The sequence below is a fragment of the Prionailurus bengalensis genome, chromosome A2, assembly GCF_016509475.1.
Source record: "Prionailurus bengalensis isolate Pbe53 chromosome A2, Fcat_Pben_1.1_paternal_pri, whole genome shotgun sequence".
Taxonomy (NCBI): domain Eukaryota; kingdom Metazoa; phylum Chordata; class Mammalia; order Carnivora; family Felidae; genus Prionailurus; species Prionailurus bengalensis.
The window spans coordinates 97,860,817-97,883,217 of record NC_057348.1 but is presented as its reverse complement, the minus strand read 5'-3'; the positions used below and the strand labels follow the sequence as shown (position 1 = coordinate 97,883,217).

General features: G+C 40.9%; 1 protein-coding gene across 2 annotated transcripts in view; it reads left to right on the top strand.

The window, feature by feature from the left end:
* The first annotated feature begins 766 nt into the window (after positions 1-766).
* PON1 (paraoxonase 1) overlaps positions 767-22,401 on the top strand; it is a 34,744-nt gene continuing 13,109 nt past the window's right edge. For both annotated transcript variants that reach the window (XM_043588918.1, XM_043588915.1), the window contains exons 1-7: positions 767-921; positions 8,104-8,174; positions 9,575-9,630; positions 10,858-11,026; positions 16,406-16,532; positions 20,438-20,638; positions 21,823-21,904. In XM_043588918.1, coding sequence (XP_043444853.1) covers positions 848-921; positions 8,104-8,174; positions 9,575-9,630; positions 10,858-11,026; positions 16,406-16,532; positions 20,438-20,638; positions 21,823-21,904 — 780 coding nt within the window. In that variant the 5' untranslated portion in view covers positions 767-847. The remainder of the gene's footprint in view (positions 922-8,103; positions 8,175-9,574; positions 9,631-10,857; positions 11,027-16,405; positions 16,533-20,437; positions 20,639-21,822; positions 21,905-22,401) is intronic.

Below are 22,401 nucleotides of genomic sequence, written 5' to 3'. Positions count from 1 at the left end.
TGGTAATAGGAGAGAAAGGAGACATGGGTACAAAGAGGCACCTTCTTTCCAGCTTTGCTCAGAAGTCCCCTTATCAGTGAGGTTTTCCCTGACTCCCATTCTTTGAATGGCACCTCAGTGCTCTGTATCTTTCTTCCCTGCTTTATTCTTTTCCATAGAATATGTGCATATCCATAATACATGCATGCATTACCCACAGCACTATACAGGCAGTAGTGCTATATTTTACTGATTTCTGGCGCATAACAGGTACTTGTCAAGTGTCAGCGAGTACCCAGAATAAATGAACAATGCAGTGATGTACTTGCTGAGCTGTAAGGTCAGGAGTGGTGCTTGGAGATTGAGATGCTAGAAATCCAGATGTTTGAAGATGACACACAGCGGTAGCCTGGTGAGAGTAAAGTTAGATCTTAGGGCTTCTAATCACAGCCCTTCCTTCCCTTCTTTCCTTCCTTCCTTCCTTCCTTCCTTCCTTCCTTCCATGTGTGTGCCATTTCTGGCTGAGTCACTGTGATCACATTACTGAACCCCTCTGAGGCAAAGGGATTAGGACCTTGTTGGCACAAAGTGAGCGCTCATAAAAGCCTGGCTCTCTTTTCCCACAGCTCTCCATTTCCACCAATCAACAGGCTGTCCCCTTCTTGCAGGGCATAGGCAGCTGTTCTCTGCCTCCCCTCTCAAGTCAGGGAGCAAGCAGCTCCTGCCTCTGCAGTGCAGCGGGGAGGGGAGGGGAGGAGCCTGGAGGGAAGGTCGGACCCAGGGACTTTCCCCAGAGGCTCAGGCCACAGGCAAGCCAGTCTCCTGGCCGGCGGGTTTATCAGTCCAGCCATCCATTCCTATCCAAGCCATGGCAAAGCTGATGTTGCTCACTCTCCTGGGGCTGGGACTGGCACTCTTCAGGGATCACCGGGCTTCTTATCAGTAAGTTGGGCTGTGGTGAGGGCTGCAGCCCTGGTCCTCCCCCGCCTGGGCAACACCAGGAGCACCCCTGAAAGTAGGGTGTAGTCTTTTAACCGAAAGCCCGAGGGAAGCTTTAGATGCACATCCTGCAGGGTTTTCACAAATGTTTGTCTAACTTTCGTGTGCCACTTGAAAACATGTCCTTGTTCATGGCCTGAGACATGGGGTAAGGAGAAAAATTGTCACTGGTGTGATGGCCAAGTTGTTGGCATACACAGATTGATTTTTCATGAAGATCTGTGTGCCTTGGCAACAGAGTCACTTCTCAATCTCTCTTCAGGATAGACTAAGGATCCCCCCCCCCCCGATATTGTGTAGGTTAGGGAAGAGCCATGGCGTAAACCCCAGCCACAGTGTAAATCTTCGCAGCTTGCAGATTGTCACCTTGAGGCCACACAGAGACACAGAATGAATGTGGAGCAGATCAGGTATGAGCAAACGCACCCTATGAGGGTCTACTCCCCATACCCCATCCGCTCCAGTTGGGCAGGGGTGAGGGGTGTGGGAAGGAAAGAACCCTGGCTCAACCCACATTTGATGTCCTGGGTTATTGCTATGTCCCTTCCATTATGAGATCTTGGGCAAATCACTTCACAGCTCTAACATTGTCTGCTTGAATAAGCCTGAGCCAATAATCCACACTCATACATGAAGCAGCTAACACAGTGTCTGGGACACAGTAACTATTCAATAAATGTTAGTGCTCTGCTTCCCTTAAAGTATTTATAAACCCTAAGGTACTGTAAAAGGGAGGAAAGTTTTTAAGAACGTTTCAGTAGTTTGATGGTAACTTTACAGGGGTTCAAAGTCTAGAGATCACCCTAGTTCCTAAGGTTTAATCAACATCTTCTTATTTGCTTTGAAGTAAAACATTACTAAAAATCAAATTGAACATTTTGGATCTTTAAAAAACTTATATGACCCTAAGCTTTCTTTCAGAACAACTTTTTGCAAACTATTGGGTTTTTTTCTTCTAATTGTTAATTATTTTTATAATCACAAACTATCAGAGAAGGGTAATGGAGAGTTAGTGATGTGGGTTTTAAAATCATGTAAAAATTACAGTTTGTGGATTTTCATTAATCATAGTACTCTTTGGTGCTAAAGGAAAATCTCTCTCTCTCTCTTTCTATATATATATACACACACACACACACACACACACACACACACACACATCCCTCAGCATATGTGTAGATCATGGTATTATCCTCGGATGAAAATAAATGAGATACAAAGATCTAAGCCCCCTTCTAGGCTTTATCCTTTCAATTCTGAATCTGTACCTGGGTTTCTTCTGCCCCCATTCTTGCAGAGGCCCCCCACCAAGATGTCTCCCAAAGGATTACAGGTCTGCAAGGAGGGAGTGAGGGTCTATCTTTCTGGTTTACCTTCCTTAATTTACTCTGAGAATGAAGACTGTAGGCATTTTGTATATGTTTTTGTGTAAAAGCATAGTTTCCCTACCCCAGTCATAAAACGTTTCTCTCTCAACATGTGGTCTTAGCCTATGTGATTCACCATTAATACTTCCCCAAGTTTGTTCCTTGGAACATGAGCCACAAGATTTGCTCCACGAAAAAATATGTTCCTTGGACACATACATTTGGGAAGTGTTTTCTACTACAGCCTTTCCTACAGATTGGCAATGCATTCTGGCATACGGGAAGCTTTGAAAAATTCTTCAGCTAAAATAAGCAACAACAACACAAGCCATCATTTCACAGACTTATTTTCCCACACCTCCATTCCCCTTTTTGGGTACCATCTATCAGCATCCCGTAGAGCTCCCTGGGATGTAGTGTGAAAAGGACTATCCTATAGCAGTGATTTGCACCAAGGCAAATTTCAACCCGAAAAAGTTGGGACCTATCCTTGGGCAGCAAGGGGACCTTGGCCTTAGTTTCTGGGCCTCTAGCCTGATTCTGATTTTTCCGAAAGGACCAAAGTACAAAGTATAATGGATGATAGCCCGACATAACATCAGTCCCTGCAAGTCCCTTTGTTGGCGTTACCTGTGGTTTCCTGTCATGGATAATGCGTCTGCAGGAGACACTCTGCTGTGGGGCTGCCACAGTGGGAAGATACGGGGTCTGGTTTGGAATTAGGAACTTACTGCTTTATTTTCAGCACCTGGATTCAGCGATGGGGGAGGGAGCCTTAATCTTTAAACTTCTGTCTGTAATCAGACCACCGAGAAGGGAAGAGGAAAGTGTGAGGGAGGTAGACCTCTGGTTTTAGAATGGAAAGGGGGTCTGGAAGAACCTCAGGGACAGGAGCAATGTGGGGCCAAGAGGTTGGGGGTTATGGAGATGGAGAATGGGAACAGCCCAGGCAGGAGAGGGAAGGGAAATTGCATGCACTATTCCAAAGGCCCTGAAGCCTCTTTCCTCAAACGGGCTGCGGACCAGATGCGCAGGAGGATCATCTGGGAGCTGCCTCTAGTTGCAGAATTCTAGGCCCCACCCCACACTACTGAATCCTCATTGGCATTATTTAATAGGTCCCCAGGGACATTTGTATGCACTTCTTTAAAGGACCTGCAAATCCTGCAGCACCCATGCCAGAACCAGATCAAGAGATTCTGGAGGATCAGTAAATTACCTTTGTTACACTTTTAGAAATAAAGCCTTTGAGTCCCAGAGAAGATTGTGAATCTGCCCAAGGAAGAGAAGGGAAGAGATTGTGCCCTGAGGCCTGCATCAGGAGCAAGCTAACCCCCACCGTTTTTTCTTCAGAGATCGGGTATATTGGAGTGGGGCAGGTTCCCAGGACACTGCATTGGCTTAGGGCTGGAGGGAACTTGCAGGACACAAAAAGTGTCTTGAGGGGGTTCCCTGATGCTTTTGAGGTGATGACAGCACAGAGGAAGGAACTGAGAGGGCTCCTCTGGACCAGCAGTCTCCCCTGTCCATCTGTGAAGTCAGCTGTTGTGACCTTGTGGGGTGTGCATGGGCAAGTCCAGGGAATGCCTTGGACTATGATATAAACAGCGCCCTGTGGGGTGTGGAATGTTACAGCTGGCATCTATAGCAAGTTCCCCACCCCGAAGTTGCTGATTGCAACGCGTGACACCGCTGTTTCCCGTCATTAAAAGCTAGTGTTTGCCTTTCTGCCACCTCATAACCTCTCCACACTCCACACTACAGGGGGAAGAGGGCAGGGGTGGATTCCAGCAGACCTGGGCTGGATGCCATTTCTTCAACTTCCAAGTCACTCTACCATGCTGAGCCTGTCTCTCCACCTGAAAAAATTATGGGATAATAATACATATAACAGTAGGATAAGTATAAAATCTGGGACATGAAAGGTACTCTGTAAATGTTAGCTTTTATTATTGCCATATGCTTTTTCAAAAATCCACCTATGAATGATCCACCTAATGAACGCTGTTTGAATATATAGTATAATAATTCCTCATGTGACCCTAAGCTAAGGACAAACAAATAGCTCTCCAGTCTTCCCTATCAATGCAACCAACACCATCTTCTCCATCTGATGCACCAGCCTAGTAATTCCAGAAAACAATTTAGCAGACATCTACGGGTTCCTTCTCTCTGCCGGCGCTGGGTTCCTGCTGGGTCACGGGGACGAGCAGGATGCGATGCTATTTACTCATAGATTTCAGAGTTTACTGTGAGCAACAAGACCAAAAACTGATAACTGCAAAACACTTGGGTAGGAGACCTGATAGCTGTATATGGGGAGGTTTGTGAGGATAAAGGAGTTATTCCTATCACAATAGACCAAGAGGAGCTACAGAAAGTCATGAGTAGGAGTCTTCCCCCTGGATTAGGAGGCATGGGTGTTCTAGATGGAGGGAGAAGCTTGAACAAATGAAAAGTGGTGTGAGAGCAATATAGGAAAAAGGGCCCCTAGTATCATGACACCTCATTTCCAATCCCAGCTCTATGCCTTTAAAAAAGGAACAAGAAGCAACATACTTTGTTTCTCTGTGCCTCTGGTTTCTTACCCAACAATCAGGTGAAAATTAATCATTGTCTCAAAAGTAACAAGGAGAGAAGCACTTGGGTGGCTCAGTCGGTTAAGCATCCGACTTCAGCTCAGGTCATGACCTCACGGGACGTGGGTTCCAGCCCCTCATTCAGCTCTGTGCTGACAGCTCAAAGTCTGGAGTCTGCTTGGGATCCGGTGTTTCCCTCTCTCTCTGCCCCTCCCCCACTTGCGCTCTGTCTCTGTCTCTCTCTCAAAAATAAATGTTAAAAAATTTTTAAAAACATTTTTTGAAAAAGGTAACAAGGAAATCAATTGAGGAAGTATGTGTAAGAGCCCTTAGCACAGGTCTTGGCACACAGTAGGTCCCAAAAGAGAATATTGGATGAATGAGGAGTGTACAGTGGCAGAAAGTAGACTGAGGGGGCTGCATACGGCCCCAAGGAAAGTTCCAGAGTGGATTTCTTTTTTTTTTTTTTAATTTTTATTTTTTTTTCAACGTTTTTAAATTTATTTTTGGGACAGAGAGAGACAGAGCATGAACGGGGGAGGGGCAGAGAGAGAGGGAGACACAGAATCAGAAACAAGCTCCAGGCTCTGAGCCATCAGCCCAGAGCCCGACGCGGGGCTCGAACTCACGGACAGCGAGATCGTGACCTGGCTGAAGTCGGACGCTTAACCGACTGCGCCACCCAGGCGCCCCGGAGTGGATTTCTTAATACATAAACTAAAGAGCCTCGCTTTCTTTTGTAAAAAGCAAGCACATCTTTGCAAAGAATAATTCATAGCAGGGATTGTGTGATTTGTGGTCAGACTTCAGAGGCCTTAGGAATCAGGGACACATCTCAGACATCGAATTTTATCCCTTGGACCCAGAACATTTGGACTTAATCAAGCTCTTGACCAGCTATTTCCTGGTAATTGAGACTCAGGTAAAAACACACGAGCTGGATTATAGTAACACCGGGAGAATTGTCTTCTGGTGCTTCCTCCGGTTTGTAAGTAGTGTTACCTGTACATTTTGCTTGAGCAGGAGGACTGGATGTGAGCTTTGCGTTCATACCTGAGTTCCAATCCCAATTCAGCCGCTTCCTAACCTTGTGGATTTGGAAAGCCATTTAATCTTAGTCATCTGTAAAATCAGGAAAATAATAGTACTGCAGAGAGGTGTGTGAAGGTTAAATGAAGGCATGTATACAGTACTTGAACTGCAGCGGCAATGATTATTCTGTTGAGCTATGATTTGCTTTTTAGCCACAAATGTGAACTGAAAGCAACTGAGTGCTGTTGTCATGCCTCCTTGATCATTCTACCTTTTTCAGGTTAGAGGTTGTCTTCCATTAGAGAAAAGCCTGAATTAGGATGGGGCCGATCTCTTCTGCTCTCTTTTGCCTTCTAGGATCCCATCAGGCTTGATGAGCCTTGTGAGCCAAGCGGTGTACCTATTCTTCCTGTGTGGTTTTGACGCTAAGAAAAGCTAATTTGGCTACCCTTGGTATTTTTCACAGGTCTTGGCCCACTCAACATTGAGTCTCTTCTTCTGTGTCACTTTTTTGTGGTGTTTTGTATAGGATCTGCACCTTTAACATCTTTTGTGTCTGTCCTTTGAATCCCTTGGAGCACTTTACAAATACTCACGGAGCTTTCTCTTGCCCACTGTTTTTCAAAATGGTGGTCCACAATAGCAGTTTTAGTAGATTATGGTCAGCATTTTAAAATGAATGAAATAGACTTGAATAGAAAAGTTAAGAATGTATTACGTATGTTAGGGTGAGTATTTTTTTTTTTGTTTTAGGGGTGTGGGGAATATGTGCATGCACACTTGTGTGTGTGTGTGTGTGTGTGTGCCATGCAAAATGCTTTTCCTGATGCATCATTTCCCCTTTTATTTCTTTATTGTGAACTTTCATGATTATAATGTCAGGTTCCCATTTTAAAAATACCTTTTAGTTTCTTAAGTCGTGGGGGCAGATCCCAACTTTCCTTTGAAAGTCCACTTTGTAAGTTCAAGTCCATCATTCAGGGAACCACCCTTTGCTTGCAGGCCAGGCCTTCCCCATCTAGTCTTCCATCCCTGGAACTCTAGCACCCCGCCTGGTGTCTCTCCACTCTGGAGGTGGTTTGGGATAAACTGTGGCGCTTTAACAAAGCTGTTAGGTCAGACCCTTTCCAAAGGTGGAATTGGTAGCCAGTGCCGTTGTGGTAGGAACATGTCATGCTTTTTTCTGAATGAAAGGATGAAAGGTCAAACGCCCCCCAATTCCTATCATTTTATAGCAAATTGAGAATTTTATCTAGAATGTCCTCTAGCCCACCCTCTTCCTCTGTGACACTAAATTATGAAGAATTTCTCAGCCTATCTCTAGCCAAATAAGATTTCTGGGGGTCCTTGGATAATTGTTGCTACTCACTAAGACTATATTGTATCATTAGTTCTCAAAAAAAAAATGTTGATTGTTTAAATCCCTTGGTTGTGCTGATGTTGTGGTCCAGTTCTTTTAAATGCCTCATCAATAGTTTTGCTCTGCTTAGGCAGCCTGCTGGTACTTCCTTCTCACATCTGTCCTTTTGTCCTATGTCCTCCACTCAAATATTCCCCATGATGTTTATGCACTCAGATTTAATAAGTTGCTTGTGTGTGTGTGTGTGTGTGTGTGTGTGTGTCTTTTTATATTCTGGCCTTGGGTGTGATTTTCTAAAGTTATAAATCCTTTAGGCACACCTGTGTTTTTCAAGTGACACACCCGAGAGCAGATGCCCAGTCCAGGCTTTGGAGCCAGACTGGGCAGATGGGTAGGAGGCCCATCTGTCAGCAGCCCTAAAACATCAATGGAGTAAATTGGAACCATGTTGCTATTTAACCCAAATTTCCACATAGGACTCCTTACACAGCAGATGAAATGGTCCCTATTCCTGCCAAAGTGCACAGAGCTGTGGAGAGGACACTGTGTATTTCTTTTGTGGATCTACCCACCTCTGTTAAATAAACACTGAATGTACCCAGAGGCCCCACCAGCCTTGCTCTGGCCTTGACTGGTAGAATTGCTCAGACTGCAGGGACCACTAACCCTGGGATTGAAATCCAGACAAAGTCCAGTTAAGGAGAACTTTACAGGCAGCTTACTTGTGCAACTTAATTATCATTTCTGAATAGTTTTATGTGTGTTCTGTTCCTTTTTTCTCCCCCAGAGCACGACTTAATGCTTTCCGAGAAGTAAAGCCAGTAGAACTTCCTAACTGTAATTTAGTTAAAGGAATAGGTAAGTATGAGAGCGGAGGGAGTATCTCATTTGAACTTGCAGTATCACCTTGCTATTTATTTGATTAATACACGTGTTTAATTTTGCTCAAAAAGAGAACTATGAACCCAAAGAGAATGGTTAAGTCAGTAGTTAATTATAAATACCAACACACTTGACCTTTGATTTCACCAACACATTGCCAGGGTATTGACAGTTTTTGATAGTTTGTTTTTGTTTTGTCAGTTTAGCAAAAACAATAGTCAGAACAATGATTTAATGGTAATACAACCTGAGGAGATTACAGAGGAGGGACAGAGGATGGAGAAAAAGCAGTGAGTAAGGGGACAAATTTTAAAAGGTCTTTGTACACCTTGGCAGTTACCACAAGGCTTCACCTCTTTTAGTATCAGGGAGGAATATTTTTCCCAGAAGTTCTCAGCAGATTTCCCCTTAGATCTCATTAGTCAGAGGTAGACTACAGGCTGCTGCCCTAGCTGCAAAGGAAGCTGGGAAAGTCATTATCTGGCTTCCATTGTGGAAAGCAGGCTCTGTCAGCAAAGATAAAAGGATAAGGAAATAGCAGCTGGTAGGCAACCAACAGGGAGTGTCACAGGACTCAAGTCCCCAGATGGTTTCAACCATCTTTGTTATTTGAGGACAGCTTGTTTGAGATCCATGCTTTTGTTATGTTTTGTTTTGTTTAGAGTTATCTATCTCAGTTGACTAAGGTTGGACAGTCTAGACCATAAGACTTAGTCAGCATCAATAAGGTTGGCCAGGTATCTTTCAGTGCAGTTTTTCCTAGAAAATAGATATGATATCAATATTCGATATTATTGGATGTTTGTAAAACAAACATGTCTACTAAAAGTGTCAATACAGGGAGCCTGGGTGGCTTAGTCAGTTAAGTGTCTGACTCTAGATTTCGGCTCAGGTCATGATCTCATGGTTAGTGAGTTCAAGCTCCATGTCAGGCTCAGTGCTGGTGGTGCAGATTCTCTCTCTTTCCTTCTCTCTCTGCCCCTCCCCTGCTCATGTGCTCTCTCTCTGTCTCTCTCTCTGTCTCTCTCTCTCTCAAAATAACTAAATAAACTTAAAAAATAAAAATGCATATGGAAACCTATTTGACAATAAAGTATTGTCACTAAGTATAACATCAAAACATCAAAAAAATAAAAAATAAATAAATAAGTAAATATATTAAGTGTAAATTTTGATTGCACTTAGTTATATTAATGTCTTCTCATTTTTATAGAATCATATTAGTCAGTTTGAATAAATGAAAGGGTTAATTATTCTGGATCTATCAAATAAGAGCTAAATAGCCTCTTTTTCCAGTTAGGAGTGATAAAGAAAGGATCAGTAGCTCCCTGCAGTAGCCTGCAACAATCTGTACTGACTAGTCTTTTTTCTGGCAGAATCTGGCTCTGAAGACTTGGAGATACTTCCTAGTGGACTAGCTTTCATTAGCTCCGTAAGTGTTTTCTCTCTTTTACAGTGCTCTACACCGTTTTCTAGAACAAGCAGCCTAAGTCTTTCATTTAAGCCTGTTATATACCAATGACCACCTTCAAATAAAATAAGCAGTCATATGGTTCAAAAAACAAAGAGTATATGCATTTACACTGGTGTTAAAATTACGATTCTGTGCCTTCTATGCATATTTGTATTCCTATGTGTACGCTGAACTCTAATATTACCTTGTCTTCCATTTAGTGAAGATTTGTAAGTCCAATGAGTTCAAGAATGGCTTTCCATCAATGGCCTATTCCTTGAAGCCCTTAAGTGGTATACTCAAATATTTACTGAATTGGCTGTATGTGTGTATACATATATATGCATCTATATGTATATATATGCATATAAATATAAACACTCACATGTTGGTTAGATTTTACCTTTTTTTTTACACTTTCCAGAATAAACCCTTTAATATAAAATTGTTGATAGGTCATTCCACAATTTCCACACTTTGAAGAGTGAAGCCATCATGTTTGTTGAACTTCTGCATACAAATCACTGTGGTCATGACATACCTTAAAACAAAAGAGGCCAACACTCTTGGCTACCTGTTGTAATTTATTTAGTGCAATTTCCTCCTTTGAAGATGCAAAACTAGTCATCTTCTACAGCAGTGTCTTCCAAATTCCTTTTTTAAGCAACAGAATACATATTCCAAGCAAAATCTTATATGGGATTCCAACATCAAACAAAAACATAGCTGTGTTGTTCTAATTGAAGGCTAAGAAAGGAATTGTTGACTTCCCCTAAATCTCTGTCCTTGAGATGCTTCCAAGGAACCTGCCAGGAGACATTTTACAAACCATAACCAATGTTCTCTCTATATTCCTTGCTTTATATGGTTGAAGCTCATTAGCAATTGGCCATTTGGTCTACTTTTCCATTTTTGATCTTTGTCATGATTTGGGAGCTGTGGTATGAGACAGGGCTTTTCTCTGCTGCTCCTGCTGCTGAAGGGATGGTCTGTGACTGTGTGTTGTGTGGGGTGGCCTGGTGGAACATATGGCTTCCAGACTTCCAGAACCCTTCATGGTCCTATTGCACAAGCCAACCAAGAGGCTTCCCATGCAGCCTTATGGTCTGAAGCAGATAGTATGAACCCATGTGCCATCTATGACCTCTCTCAACTTTTGAGATATTTGTAATATGCCCATTTTTTGTCTGCTTAATGTTTTATAAGGGATTAAAGTATCCTGGAATAAAGAGCTTTGAACCTGATAAACCTGGCAAAATACTTCTGATGGACCTAAATGAAGAAGATCCAACAGTGTTAGAACTGAAGATCACTGGAAGCGAATTCGATCATTCCTCATTTAACCCTCATGGGATTAGCATGTTCACAGATGAAGGTAAAAATATTTAATGTTTGTTAAAAACAAAACCAAATTAAAAAAATGTTAAAGTGAATATTTCCTTCCATTCCACTGAAGTGTAGTCATGGTTAATGTTACTATTCTGTTAAACTTGCCCACTCTGTTAATTAAATATAATATTATAACCACTTTAATGCTTGAGAATGCTAACATACTACAGATCTGTAAAGCACTTATTTTTAAAAATACCAACATTCACATTATCCCTATAATTACAATAGCAATAATATGTAGCCCTAATCATTATGGGTTTTCCATTTTAAACAATTTTACAGATACAGAAATTTACAGGGATAGATTTTCTAACTGAAGGCATCAGCACTGACAGAGATCAACTGACAGAGAGTCACCATGGTCACTTTTCTCTCAGCCCTGTCACCTTCAGTGCCTTTCTGTCCACTGGTTTCTCTGTTTTGTCTTCAAACTTGTTTTCCACATTTCAAAACTATCAACATATTGCCCCTATCCCTTATGCCTTCCTCTCATTTTTCCCTTCCTTCCTTCCTTCCTTCCTTCCTTCCTTCCCTTCTTTTTTTTTTTTTTTAAGAGAGAGAGAGAGAGAGAGAATCTTAGGCAGGCTCCATGCCCAGTGTGGAGTCTGATGAGGGGCTCGATCCCATGACCCCGCAATCATAACCACAACTCTCGGATCATCACTTGAGCCCAAATCAAGAGTCAGCTGCTTAACCGACTGAGCCACCCACTGTCCCCATTTCTTCCTTTCTGTTTGCAACCATTTTCTTTGTCTCTACATTAAATCTCAAACCCAGATGCACACAGAAACCCCTGGGGGATTTTATATCAACTGAATTTTTTTTCTTTTAACCTTTTTACCCTTGTTTCTTCCACTCTCCACTCCCCACCTCTGGCAACCAATCTATGAGCTTTGTTTTTTGTTTTAGTTTTTAATTCTACATATAAGAGCTATCACATGCTTTTGTTTTTCTCTCACTTAGTTTGCTTAGCATAATACCCTTGAGGTCCATCCATGTTGTCACCAATGACAGGATTTTGTTCTTTTTTATGGCTGGATAATATTCCTGTGTGTATGTGTGTGTGTGTGTGTGTCTGTTCATCCATCAGTGGACACCTAGGTTGTTTCCATGTCTTGACTATTGTAAATAATGCTGCAATGAACATGGGGGAACATATATCTTTTCAAGTTAGTGTTTTAGTTTTTTTTTAGATAAACACTTTAAAGGAAATTCCTGGATCATATGGCAGCTCTATTTTGAATTTTTCGAGGAAACTCCAAAGTTTCGAGGAAACTGTTTTTCATAGTGGCTGCACGAGTTTCAATTCCCAACAACAATGCACAAGGATTTCCTTTTTCTCTATATCCTCACCAGCACTTGTTTTTTTGTTTTGTTTTGTTTTGTTTTTGTCTTTTTGATAATAGCCATTCTAACAGGTGTGAGATGGTATCTCATTGTGGTTTTGATTTGCATTTCCCTGATGAGTAATGATGTTGATCACCTTTTCTTGTACCAGGACATTTTCTTGGCCCTCTGTATGTCTTCTTTGAAAAAATATCTTTTTGGATCTTCTGCCTGTTTTAAAATCAGATTATTTACTTGCTTGTTTTTGCTATTGAGTTATATGGGTTCTTTATATATTTTGGATATTCGCCCCTTATCAGATATATGGTTTGCAAATATTCCTTTCCATTCGATAGGTTCCCTTTTCATTTTGTTGGTGGTTTCCCTTGCTGTGGAGAAGCTTTTTAGCTTGTTGTAGCTCCATTTGTTTATTTTTGCTTTTGTTGCTTTTGCTTTTGGTGTCAGGTTTAAAAGAATCATCACCAAGATCTATGTCAAAGAACTTACTGCCTATGTTTTCTTCTAGGAGGTTTATGGTTTCAAGTCTTCTACTCAAGTCTTTAATCCATTTGTAGTTAACTTTCGTGGATAGTATAAGAGTGGTTGAATTTCATTCTTTTGCATGTAGCTGTCCAGTTTTCCCAACACGATTTTTTGAAGAGCCCATCTTTTCCCCATGGTATATTCTATATTCTTGGTTCCTTTGTCATAAATTAATTGACCACAAGCCATATATAGGTTTATTTCTGGGCTCTCTATTCTGTTCACTGATCTATGTGTCTATTTTTATGCCAGTACCACATTGTTTTAATTTTTATAGCTTCATAATATAGTTTGAAATCAAGGAGCATGACACCTTGCTCTTCTTTTCAAGATTGCTTTGGCTATTTGTATTTTGGTGTGTGTGTGTGTGTGTGTGTGGTTTCATACAGATTCCAAGACTATTTTTCTATTTCTACAAGAAATGCCATTGGAATTTTGATATGGATTATATTGATTCTGTAGATTACTATAGGGACATTTTAACAATATTGATTCTTCCAATCCAAGAGCATGCTGTACCTTTTTATTTGTGTCTTCAATTTATTTCATTAATGTTTTACAGTGTTCAATATATAGGCCTTTCACTTCCTTGTTTAAATTTATTCTGAAGTATTTTATTCTTTTTGATGCAGTTGGAGATGGGATTGCTTTATTTCTCTTTCTGATAGTTCTACTCAGCATATAGAAATGCAACAGATTTCTGTGTATTGAAGTTGTATCCTGCAACTTCACTGAACTTGTTTAGTAGTTCCAACAGCAGGGAGTTTTAAAAAGCCTAGTGAAGGGGCGCCTGGGTGGCCCAGTTGGTTGGGCATCTGACTTCGGCTCAGGTCATGATCTTGGGTTCGTGAGTTCGAGCCCCACATCGGGCTCTGTGCTGACGGCTCGGAGCCTGGAGCCTGCTTCAGATTCTGTGTCTCCCCCTCTCTCTGCCCCTCCCCTGCTCATGCTCTGTCTCTCTCTGTCTCTCAATAATAAATAAATGTTAAAAAATTAAAAAATAAAAAGCCTAATGATCAGATCCCAGCCCCAATAATTCTGATTCAGTAGTCGGTTTGAAGAAGGCCTGGGTGGCAGTACTTGTTAAAAGTTCTCCAGGTGATAAAATATAAGGCTGGAGTGGAGAGCCACGTCTGTACTCATGGCCTCCATCTCCTCCGCAGACAGTCCCTCCTTCCATCTTTCTTTCAGACTTTCTCCACTGCGAGTGACTAAAACTGCTGCCCTAAAGTCACCAGCAATGTCCTTATTAACAAACTTTCTTTCTCCCAATTCTCCCTCCCTTCCTTCCTCCCTCCCTTCCTTCCTTCCTTCCCTCCCTCCCTCCTTCCTTCCTCCACCTCATTTTATGCTGTTGACCACTTTCTCCTTCAAGTAAATTGCTCCTTCCTGATATTCCAATATACTTATCTATTTTAGTTCTAACCCTACTACAGGCTTTTCCCTGTTCATTGTTTCATCATTTATTTCAAAATCTCTGAACATTCCCCAAAAGACTGATCTTTTGCTTCCTTTTATTTGCTCTATTTCAGAAAGTTCAGCCAAGTCACACCCCTTAACTGTCCCTGCTTTCCAAGAGAATACTGTTAATGGGGTATTCTTTTTTCTTTTTTCTTTTCTTTTTTTAGTCGGCTTTTCAGTTCCATTTCTGTAGCTTACTAGATTATTCTATTTGGGTTCCTCTCCTATAGCTGCTTTAAACTCAAAATGTTGAAAACTGATTTTTCATCCTTTTATCTTTTTTCTTTACCTATATACCCCATATGAAGTCTCTTCTTTTATATAGACGTGTATAGTCCCCTTTCAGTGATCTCTCCACCCATTTATCAACATCATATTTTATTTTTAAAACATTTTTAAGTGCAAAGAAATACACTGTTGGGTATGTGTACACTTTTAAAAATAGAAGGGAGTAATATTACACAAACCCTTCTATAAAGTGTTTTTGCATTTATCATTACGTTATGGACTCCCTTCTCTGATTTCTATGACAGTGCATTTAGAGCTCCTTTGCAATGGCTGTTTAGGATTCAGTTGCATGGGAGTGCTGTAATATTGTTCTTCTGTTGATGGATATTCAGTCTGTTCCTGCCTTTATGCTCATTGCAAACAATGCCAAAATAAACATTCTTGTATATATATCTTCTGTGAATATTTCCTTAGGAAAAATTCCTAGAGGTGGAATCTTCTGCACACAACATGAATCTGGGTTTCAGTCCTCACTTACATTTGATTTCTGACTCCCCCACTCCTCAGCCATCATCAGGGACTTTTGATGCTTCCTGTCAAATGCCCTCCTATCCTTTCTTGCCATTTCTTGTCTATGCCACCCTTCTGGCCCGATGCCGTCTCCTCACACACCTGGATTACTACTGTAACTTCAGGTCAAGCTACTCCTTGGCTCCAAGGCCCCAGTGACTAAGCCCTGTACCCTTACCTTAAGATTGGCCTTGGCTAGCTACATCTATGGCTGCAGGCTTCCCACTCTTTCTTTCCCTCACTCGTACTCCATCCAGAACCTTACTATTCAGTGAATGTGCCAAGGAAGCTCCTGCCTCAGGCTTTTTGCACACTCTCTTCCCTCGTCTGGAAATGCTCTTTCTCTACATACTCACATGGTTTGGTCTCCTATTATCATTTTGTTTTCTGCTTTAACATCACTTCTTCAGAACTTCCCTGACTCTCAGGAAGAAAACATCTCATTACCCTTCATTCGGTTGTCTGGTTTTAGTTTTCCCTTTGTAGCACTTAGCACCAGTTAAAATAAACACTTGTTTGTTGAATGGACAAACTATAAGGAGCCTTCTAGTTGACTTCTCTGTTTAAATCTCTTTCTTCAGTCCAACCCACTAAACTTTGTATTGTTTTTCCTTAAACACCAATTTGGTTACATCAAAGATTTCCAAAGACTTGCCGCTTCTAAAGGCAAAGACTGTAATAATCTAACTTCGCTCGCCAACACTAATCACACCTTCTTGACCACTTAGATTGGCCTCTTTTATGTCTTAAAGCCATACTGACTCACGGAAGCTGCTTCCCTTTGATAGCATCTCTCAGGTGTTCTTTTTATGGAATTGATCATTTTACACTGTAAATCGTACCTGAGCACACCTTCTCATATTGGTATTCTCCACATCTTTTATCTCTTTTATCTCAGCTCTGCATCTTGCTGAGACCATTTGCAATAGAAAGCTTAACAAGCTCTTTGGAGTTTTAGTGTCAAGATCTGCTCATTCTTAAGGTGAGGATTCCTCCCCCACCCCCACCCGTCCCTTGGAGTTTAGAGGTTTTTAGAGACTGTCACTACTTCTTCCTTTAGCCATTTTTCTTTGGAGCAATCACAAGTGCTTCTCTCTACAAGGAGATGAAAATATTCCATCTGCCTGACACCCTAAGTACTATTTGGGGGTGGGTTGAAATTGCTTTCTGGAGACAGGGCTGACAGCTGAGAGCTCAGTTAACGTTTCGAGTTTTGTTTTTCATCTCTTCTCAGATAATACCGTGTACCTGCTGGTGGTGAACCATCCAGATTTTAAGTCCACTGTTGAGTTGTTTAAATTTCAAGAAGAAGAAAAATCACTTTTGCATCTGAAAACCATCAGACACGAACTTCTGCCTAAGTACTGAGATACATCATATTTCTATTTTCCTTTCAAACCAGTGGATGGTTAATCTACCTTTAGTTTTTCCTTTTAGCCAGAGTGGGAGGGGGGAATAATGGCTAGTCGACTCTCCTTTCTAATGATCACAAACTCCTCCAAGTGTTCTTCTGTGGATACTTTTGAGGATTAAAACCCTTGACAGAAGACCTATTCTCTTCCTTTTTCATTTCCCAGGCTGCCCGGATGCTGACTAATGGCTCCCGGCCCAAAATGTCCATTTGAACTGTTATCAAGAAATAACTCTGATCTTCTCCAAAACCACACTTAGTATTTCAAATCCAAACCGGTTTCACAGATGAATTCCACATCTTGAGCTTGCTTATTTATTCATTCATTTATTTTTGTATTAAAAAAATAGAATCTTAGATGTTTCTATGAATTAGAAACATATACCCAAGGGAGATCTGAAATCTAGTGCCTCTAAGACCTTCCTGTACTGCCTCTACTGCTGTTGTTTGCACGTGATTTGCGTAAGAAATTTATCTGTGGTTAACACTCAGCTCCAATCCTAGACTTTTTGATAATATAACACAAGGAAAAAGAAAGCACTCAGGGATCCCTGATCAACCCCACATAAAGTCAACTTCCTCACTTGCCTTAGGATTTGGTTTATGAGGTTAGTGATGGATTTGGGACAATAATCTGACGCTGTCTTCCCAAACAATCTTTATCCTTTAATCATTAAGATTTTCTAGAATCCCAGCCTTTATTTGAACAACTAACAGTCAGCATTAGCAGGATTTGTAAATCTAGATTTCTTTTAAACCTTGTGTTATTTACATGCAGGGGGCCTAGCAGAATGCTTAGCATATCACATCGTATGCACTCAGGGTTCCCAGTATCCCCTCCTCTTTTTTCTTACCTGGTGCTTTCAAAGACAGAGAAATTGAAGTTGGAGAGAAATGGAGTTACTGGATGAAGGCCAATCCACTAATTAGTAGTTGAGTAGGTACTATATGGCTCAAATTTTCTGCATCCCTGGGATGGGTGAAAATTCAAAGAACAGCTTCTGGTGGGACAGTTCATTCATACATTCATTCAACAAATATATTGTGGAAAGAGAATGAGAATACTGAGTGTCTGGCAAATATGCCACATATTAAGATCTCAATTAGGAAAAAGTATGCAGAATGGAGAAGGTGGGCTAATAATAATAATAATGGTAATAACAATGAGCTTTAACTATTAGTTAGGTGCTGCAATAACCAATTTAAACTGATGACTTTATTATCTTTTACAAATGCCTTCTTAATTAAGTGTTATTATTATACCATTTGGGATTTAAAACAACAACAACAACAACTTTGAAGCTTGGAGTATTTAACTTGCCTCAGATGATACTATCAGTAAAATGTGTACAGCTAGGATTTGAACCCTGGTAGCTTGAGGCTGAAGCTGTTCCTCTGAGCCGCTATGAAATAGTGAAATTTACTTTATTTGTTTCACAACTAATCTTGGAAATCTCAGATTTTTCCAGTCTCCCAGGGTTAGAGTATTTTTTCTGGGCCAACTGCAAGATTATTTGTCTTTGGCAATATAGAACCAAACCAAAAATAACCATAGTGCCACAATTAACCAAAATTCTGCTCTTTGAACCAAAGGACTAGCCATGTATATTTTCTGCTTTGTATCTGATGGTTGTTTATACTGCTGTTTATAGCATCAATGTTCCTGTTACCAATCTATTATGATTTAAGCATGTTATTAATTATAACACAGTAGTCATTATTGGTCGTCTGCTATATGCCAGGCATAATGTCAAAGTCTTTGTACTCATTCTTTTATTTTACTTCCCTAACCTCTCAAGGTACAGAGAGGAAATGGAGGCTTGGAGTTTAGTCACATGCTATGGCCCCATATACGAAATAAGCAACATCAGCATTCAAATGGGGTCTATAAGATTTCAAAGCTATGGGGCGACTGGGTGGTTCAGTTGGTTAATAATGCTTCGGATTTCGGCTCAGGTCATGATTTCACCTTCCTGGATTTGAGCTCCTCGTCAGGCTCTGTGCTGACAGCTCAGAGCCTGGAGCCTGCTTCAGAGTCTGTGTCTCCCTCTCTCCCTGCCCCTCCCCAGCTTGTGCCCTGTTTCTTTCACTCAAAAATAAACATTAAAAAAAAAGATTTCAAAGCCATTACTCTGACACATCCATCTCTGCTCCGTTTTATGAAAAACAGGCAAATGATTATAAAGTATACTCATTTTGGATATTTACTTTTAAAAAGGAGAGGGAAAAAAGAGAGAGAGGAAAGAGGTTTATGGCTGGAGCCTGTACACACTAATCCTAAATTCCTAGACCTTTTTGCTCATGTTGTGATAATGGCCACCATTGACTGAGGGTTTACTGAGTGGCAGGCTTTCCACAAAGCACACAACAGGCATTGTTGTGTCAAATTAAGATTCTGACCCTTAGTCTTAGACTAATGAGCTGTATGAATTTGGGAAAATTATTTAACCTCTCTTTACAGATGAGAAAACTGAGGCCCTGTATGCTTATCTAACTGGCCCAGGAGCCCAGAGCTGCGTCAGAGCTGATGTGCTGGCTATTACGCCCCTGCAATAGAGCGGAGATAATTCTCTTCCAGATAATAGCCCTGGGGAACTTCTGTCACCTCAATCAGCAAAGAATGACTCACTTAAGTGTTCACTGTTGTACCTATTAAAGCAGAAAAATGGACTCATGTATCTTAGATTTTCAGTAACAGAGAGAGAATCAAAATCAGAAAGAAAATATGCCATAGCGTGCTGTTTCTGAGCATTCTTGTTCATGGACATTTTACTCAGTTTACAATCATGAAACTTTAAGGCCTGAAGTGACCTTTTATTTATTTATTTATTTATTTATTTTTTAATTTTTTTTTTCAACGTTTATTTATTTTTGGGACAGAGAGAGACAGAGCATGAACGGGGGAGGGGCAGAGAGAGAGGGAGACACAGAGTCGGAAACAGGCTCCAGGCTCTGAGCCATCAGCCCAGAGCCCGACGCGGGGCTCGAACTAACGGACCGCGAGATCGTTACCTGGCTGAAGTCGGACGCTCAACCGACTGCGCCACCCAGGCGCCCCCGGAAGTGACCTTTTAAAGCTGATATATAGACCAGTCCATCTCATCCTTTTACAGTTAAGGAAACTGAGGCCAGGGCTTCATGTGAAATCATTGATTTTGCCTAAATTGCACAGCTAATAGTAGCAAAACTTTAAAATGCAATTCTCAAGATTGCCCACTGGCAGTCTTCCCACTGATGATGTCTCAGATTGTTCTAGATGAGAGTGAGTTCTAGATGAACATAAATAAATTGTGCCCTGATAATGATTCTTGGCCTAATTAAATGTCTACTGAATTTAATGTATCTACACACACACACACACACGCACATCATAGCACTATTTTTAAGATACAATTAATATGATTTTTAAAAATATCTTTTTATTTATTTTTGAGACACACACACACACACACACAGAAAGCAGAGGAGAGGCAGAGAGAGAGGGAGACTAGAATCCAAAGCAGGTTCCAGGCTCCGAGCTGTCAGCACAGAGCCTGACATGGGGCTTGAACTCAAGAACCTGGAGATCATGACCTGAGCAGAAGTCAGATGATTAATCGATTGAGCCATTCAGCTGCCCCTAATAGGACTTTTATGTTACAATGCTAGAACAACTTTTTGGGGGGTTTTTTAGAGTAATTGTTGTCTTCAGGTGGGACTAATGCCGTATTAATTCTGTGCAGTAATAGAGTGAAACTCGATCCCACATCTTGATTTTTAAGAACAGACATTAATGAATGCTAATCAATGCATAATCCTGTAATGTGCAACACCTTTGCCTGTATATATCATATGTGTGTGTGTTTGAATTTGCAGTTTGAATGATATTGTTGCTGTGGGACCTGAGCACTTTTATGCCACAAATGATCACTATTTTGTTGACCACTACTTGAGGTCCTGGGAGCTCTATTTGGGTTTAGCGTGGTCCTATGTTGTTTACTATAGTCCAACTGAAGTTCAAGTGATGGCAGATGGATTTGACTTTGCCAACGGAATCAACATTTCACCTGATGGCAAGTATGTGAACTCTTTCAAATCTCGTACATTCCCCCAGATTCTTGTTAGATATCTTTTGAACATATTCATTCTCTAAATAATGTGGCAGGTTTTAACATGTTATCCTGGTAAGAGGAAATTAGGAAGAACTTTAAAATGTCTTAATTTTTCAGGGGATAAAATTTATCAAACATAATTTCTATTTTGTGTAGGCATACTCTTTAAATTTGTTTCGTGTGGGTGGGGGGGAATCTATGCTAAACATTTAGTATTGCTAAATAGCTTTGCTTTGAGGGAAGATTTTTGAGTGCATTATAAGACGAACAGCATGCAGTTATATATCTCAATAGTGCTGGTTTTTGACAAGATAAAGAGGTTGCACCAAAATGCAAATCAAGACACTGCTTTTTTAAGAAAGTGTTACTATGGGGGAAAAGTCTGCCCTTCCATCCCCTAAAAAATTTAAAAAGAGCTGTATATCCATCCATATATCCTTCCTCATCTTGTATCATCATGCATTTCAGAGGGTTAGTAACATAATTAGAGGAAACATCATGGACAGCTTTCAATTATTTATAGCACTTCCTGGTTTTCCAAAATAACAGGTAATAAATCATTATTTCTCTTTTTGCTCTGGGATGCATTGACCACAGTTCTCTGTGATGAGTGTGGCATTGCACTGTGTGCAAAATACTAAATGTACAGGGTCAGGACCAGACTCAGGGGAAGAGGGGAGGAAGACTTCTCTCAGATCCAAGCCGAGCATCTTGTGTTCTCTCATGCTTTCTCTGGCCTAAAACAAGAGCCTGATGGTCAAGGGGCTTTCCTGCAGCCTGCCCGAGAGAACCCATTATCCTCTGAAATGCAGAATCTGGGGTTTGTCACTCTATTGACAAACTAAGAGAAGTAGTATAATACATTTTGCTCCCAGATGTTAAGAACTGGTACTAGGACCAAGTCTCTTCTCTTCTAGTCAGGGACAACTAAGTTCTTATCTTTAGAAATAACTTTTCAGAAATTAAAACTCTTTTGTGTACTATAAACTCATTGAGGGTTTTTTTTCAGAATTTGGTGTGCTTTGAGATGGGCCCTGTTTTCCGGTCTCTAAGCAAAGTTCTTTCTTAGGAAGAGTTATTACAACTTCACCGTAACCTTTTGAGTTGCATTACTTCAAGTGCTTTGATGTTGCTCTTTCTTCTTTGAAGGTATGTCTATATAGGTGAATTGCTGGCTCATAAGATTCATGTGTATGAAAAGCACGCTAATTGGACTCTAACTCCATTGAAGGTAAGATGTATTAACACTATAAGTTTGCAGAGTGATAATTAGATTCTAATTGATTTGTGAAATTAAAAGTGAGCAAAAAAGGATTGTCTAATTGGAGTGGGTGAGAACCAATTTTTCACTTCTCTATTAAGAGTCAACAGCACCGTGTGTGTTTGTTGTTCACTTTCATTTGGCGGCAGAGTGGGAAGCAGCAAACCAAACATCCACCTATGAAACTTTGATTCCTTCTGCCCTCGTGAATTTTCAGTTGGGTGTTGTATAGCTCAGTTCCCCTTCCCTTCCTCTCCTCCCTCCTTTCTTCCCTCCTCTTCTCCCTCCCCTTTCTCTCTCTCCCTTTTATTTTTTCCTCCGTGTTGATGGAACAGCAAAGAAATGGCCTCAACTGGTATTTCATATGACAGCGCTCTTCACAATAATTATAAATAATATACATATAAAGCCCCATAAAATATAAAGTACTCCCAGTGACCACCACATGCCCCAGCAGTCCATCACTT